At 38.0% G+C, this 4,873-nt stretch overlaps 1 protein-coding gene across 1 annotated transcript; it reads left to right on the top strand.

Moving 5' to 3' along the window:
* The first annotated feature begins 3,597 nt into the window (after window positions 1-3,597).
* On the top strand, window positions 3,598-4,524 carry LOC121172318 (olfactory receptor 5D13-like). The gene has a single exon (XM_041004172.1). It carries the CDS (start codon window positions 3,598-3,600, stop codon window positions 4,522-4,524), a length of 927 nt encoding a protein of 308 aa, XP_040860106.1.
* The last annotated feature ends 349 nt before the right edge of the window (window positions 4,525-4,873 follow it).

Consider the following 4,873-nt stretch of genomic DNA (forward strand, 5'->3'; position numbering starts at 1 on the left):
TATTTATCCTTATAGTGCCTTGTAAATACCCTCCCATAGTACCAGTATGTTTTATGCTACAAATAAAATATATTTTTATCTACTTTCTCAGATTTCAAGCAGAAGTATCATACATAATTGCCTCTGGATTCTGTCTAATCAGATTACAGAATAATAAACCTATATTCAGATATTCACCTTGGTGTTGTAGTTTAGATTTGAACTGATTTAATGAAAATGCTGCAGAGATCGTATTCACATTTGTAGTTCCTTACAAAAGTCAGCATTATGAACTCTTTTCACTCACTAAATTCTCTAAAATATTATCTTTCATTTTTATGAAGCAATATGAGAAATAGACACAGACACTTCCTACCTCTGTATAATATGAAGAAACAGGATTATGCTGAGGCCTTCCATGGCACGGAGATCCCCCCTCCCTCTTCTCTCTTTCTTTGTTTATTTCTATGTGTAGAGGCATATATATTTTTGTTTCTATTTATTTGTTTATGTACACACATAAAAATAAAAAACTGAGATCTACTACTGTAACAATTATAAATTCATACATTTAAGCAATATTAATCAAAATCTCCCTGTTTTAATCTGATGTGGGTCCTCCCATGTGTCACGCACCCTATGAAACAATCTGCAGCTCTAAAGTCAATATGATCCAAGGCCTTCTGAGGGCTTGCCAGTGCTGACACTGCCCTGTCCCCCAGCCATAGGATGCCATTGACCCTAGAGACCTCCAGTTCTGGCCCAGGGCTATCCAGTAGACAAGACCATGCAAGTACAGCTCATTAGAAGTACTGAACACCAGGTTTTATTTGGATTTCACTAAATTTATTTTATTTTCTTAATTAATGCCATGTTTCTTTTCCTGAATCTGGTTCATGTTACCATATAATATTACTAGTCATGTCTTCAACTCTCCCTCAGCTTGTCAGTTTCTCAATCTTATCTGTTACAATTTAGCTTTAGGGATCCTGGGTAAGTGTCCATTAAAGGTACCCACAGTTCAGATTGCCAGTAACTTTTCTTACATCCAAGAGGGATTGTGTGCTCTGGAATAGTGGATTAAGCTGCTGTCTTCAATGCCAGTGTCTCATGTGGGAGCCAGTCCAAGTTCCAAGTTCTACTTCCTATCCAAGTCCTTGCTGATGCACCTGGCAAAGCAGAGGAGGGTGGCCTGAGTGCTTCGGCCCCTGCACCTGCAAGGTTCAGTCTCTGTAACTGTGCCTTTGAAATGAATAGATCAAGCCTCACTTCGATGGGATTTCACCATCCCACCACTGTATGGGGGGTGCATGACATCCATGTTTCACAATGATGATAGTGATCCATTGAGGTTGAAAGGTCCATTTGCAAGACTGTGAATGTGAAATGCAGTTAATATTAGCTACTTCTGGATTATTATTCACATTTTCTTATTTATACACTATTATACTGAGTTTTTTCAGTATACAATTTTAATAATTCAATTCTTAAAAGTAGTTAATGGAGAGTGCTTTCATTTTCCAAATAGTTTCTTTTCTCTTGTCAAATGCATCACTGGTTCATGATCACATGCTGGCGTCATTTTACCCAAGAAGCTTTTGCATTTTCTTTTCCTCACCCATGCGTTGGTTATTCAGTGACACACTTTTTTGACTCCATAGTGCTGTAATTTTTTTTGTTTTAATTTCATACCTGTTGTTGAAGTTGTTTCATAGCTTCTCGTTTTTTTAATGGTTTCACATTTAAGGGAATGTATAGTGATGGCGTAATAGAGACTACCATATCTAGATGTGAAGATACAATGCACCTATTCCAAATCAAAGATGGACTCTCCATGAAACTGTTGGACAATCATGACAATGGGATGCTGGGATGTCTGACATTGTCTGTACCAGCAATGTCACAGCACACGTGGGGAAAATCAGTTGGGAGACAGGAATGTTGGGTTGGTCCAGGGGAATCCCAGACCCTATTGAATTGCACCATAAAATTTTTTTTTAAAGTAGTTACTGGTGATGTAATCATCTCCTAAGATTCAGCAGACGCGTTTATTATAATGACACAAGAGACAACATTTCAACTAATTTTATGCTAGGTGCCACTGAGAAATACACTAACCAAAATCCTCTGGGATCTCTCTCACCTGTGAGCCCATATACAAACCCAGAATTTAATAAGAGTTTAGACTGTGGATTTAGCTTTTTGTTGTTGTTATTCATTGTAATTAGTAAGTTTTATTAGGTTCTGGAGATAAATATCAATTTACTAGCATATTATTGATAGGAATTGCCTCTTTTGTTAAAAATTTCCAGCTCGTTCCTCCTAATGAAGCTTAGTTTTTCTCTTCAAAGAAGTCCTTAGTGAATTTATCAAGTGCTTCTTGGTTCAGGTCAGTTTCTGTATCTATTGACCCCATTCAATTCAAGTGAAATGCATAGGTGCCTTGGTCCCAGAAATTACCCAGATGTTAAATAGATTCCCTTTTATGATCAGGTGCACCTTTATGTATGTTCTCAGGTAATGAAGACTTTTTTCTGAATTAAATTATATTTTCAGAAACTGTCAGCAATGTTACTATTGATAAGTAGTTAAAAAGAGTCAGAAATTCATCTGAAGTCTTCTTTTATGTTATTGATTTGAGTACAGTCCTGATTGTAAATGGTGGCTACAAAATTCTTTGGAATGTATATGGTTTAAACAGCAAGTCTTTTTTTTTTTCTGAATTTTTGATTGTGGTTGTTATTGACCTAGTAAGTTTGCCAAGGAGCCAGAGCACAGTAGTAGCCTTTTATCAGTAACATCCAAAATTTGAAGCGGTACTGTTTTATTGAAACAATGTGAACAGTAAGTGGATATTTGAAAGGTATCCACTTGGGCTGGTGTGGTGGCTCAGTGGGTTAGTGTGCCACAAAGGCCCACCTGCTACTCTAAGGAGGGTGTTCTGATGATCCGGAGGGGGCCACAGATTCAGTGACTCCTAGAGTTCAGTCATTGGACTGGCACTTATTTCAGGCAAAGCTGAGAAGACAGAAAATTATACCCATGTGTCTGCAGCAGCCTCATGACCTTGTCTTCATTTTTGTTTCATATCAAGAGTATTTATTTTATTTAATCATTGTGTTCACTTCCCTATCTTCCCCATATTTTCTTCATAATGAAACAGGAATCATTAGCAATTGGTTAAAAAATTATATGATTTTCACTGCATCATAGAACCTGTGCTTGGGAAATTCTATAGGTAAATTCATGTTTCTGTGCTGTGGAAAAAAGTATAGATGGATTTCAAAATCTTTGGAACCAAGAAGATCTTAATTATACTTTACCATGAAAACTCTTAAGTGGTCGAGTGTTTCCTCTCCTGCTGGTTCCTGGACTTTATCCCAAATCCCCATCCTGGGAACGTCTGGGGAAGCCATCAGTATGGGCTTCAAAGCAGAATTTTTGATTCAGAAGATTGATGAAGGGTTATGTTGCTGGTATTGGTTTGGGAATCAGTTTTTAGGATCACTTTCATATCATTGCTCTCAGTAACCCATTATCTTTGTTTGTTTCTCCTGTCTATTCAGTTCTGGTTTTAGGATTACATTTGTTTTTAACTTTAATCCAACAGGAGTCATAATGTCATCTGAAGGCAATCGAAGCAGCAGGCCTCACTTTACTCTCTTGGGATTTTCAGAATACCCGCAACTCCAGGTTCCACTCTTTTTGTTTTTCTTGTCCACCTACGCAGTCACTGTGGTGGGGAATCTGGGGATGATAGTGATCATCAGGATCAACTCCAAGCTTCACACAGTCATGTACTTTTTCCTTAGCCACTTGTCCTTTATTGACTTCTGTTTCTCCACGGTGGTCACACCGAAACTGTTGGAGAACTTGGTTGTGGAAGACAGAAGCATTTCATTCTCTGCTTGCATCCTGCAGTTTTCTTTCATCTGTGTCTTTGGAGTAGCAGAGACCTTCATGCTAGCAGTGATGGCCTATGACCGCTTTGTGGCGGTCTGCAACCCCTTACTGTATACTCTTGTGATGTCCCGGAAGCTTTGTGTTCTTCTGGTGGCTGGGTCTTATGGATGGGGGATTGCGTGGTCGATTACTCTCACGTATTTTCTTCTAACATCGTCCTACTGTAAGTCTAGCATCATAAATAATTTTATCTGTGACCACTCTGCAATTGTTTCTGTCTCCTGCTCGGACACCTACATGAGCCAGATGCTGTGTTTTGCTTCTGCCGTGTTCAATGAGGTGAGCACCCTGATGATTATTCTCACGTCATATTTATTCATTTTCATCACTATTATGAAGATTCCTTCTGCAGGTGGCCGTCAGAAGACCTTTTCCACCTGTGCTTCCCACCTGACTGCCATCACCATCTTCCACGGAACTATTCTTTTTATTTACTGTGTTCCTAATCTTAAAACGTCTTGGCTCTTAGTTAAAGTGGCGTGCATGTTTTATGCAGTGATGATTCCCATGCTGAATCCATTGATCTATAGCCTTAGAAATAAAGATGTGAAGGATACATTAAAAAAATTAGTTGCCACCTGATCGGATCATCACACAATTTGATCATTTTAGTTTTAGTATTTACTTCTGAAAAAAATATTGACCTATGCTAGAGATTTCCCAACTTTGGGGGTATAATTGATCATTTAAATGAACCAATGATGGTAAGTAGTAATTGTACCAATCTGTGGTGTCAAATGGATATGTCGGTATATGTTCACTTTGCAGAATATTGAAAGCGTGTTCTTTTGATATTCCCATCACATTACATGCTTACTTTCAATGATGAAAACACTTGAAATTTACTCTCTTTGGCTATTTTGAAAAATAAAATGTGTTATTATTAACTGTGGCCACCATGCTGTGAAACATATCACTAAAATTTTCTTCA

Source organism: Ochotona curzoniae, unplaced genomic scaffold (assembly GCF_017591425.1).
Source record: "Ochotona curzoniae isolate NIBS_2020 unplaced genomic scaffold, NIBS_Ocur_1.0 scaffold_3171, whole genome shotgun sequence".
NCBI lineage: Eukaryota > Metazoa > Chordata > Mammalia > Lagomorpha > Ochotonidae > Ochotona > Ochotona curzoniae.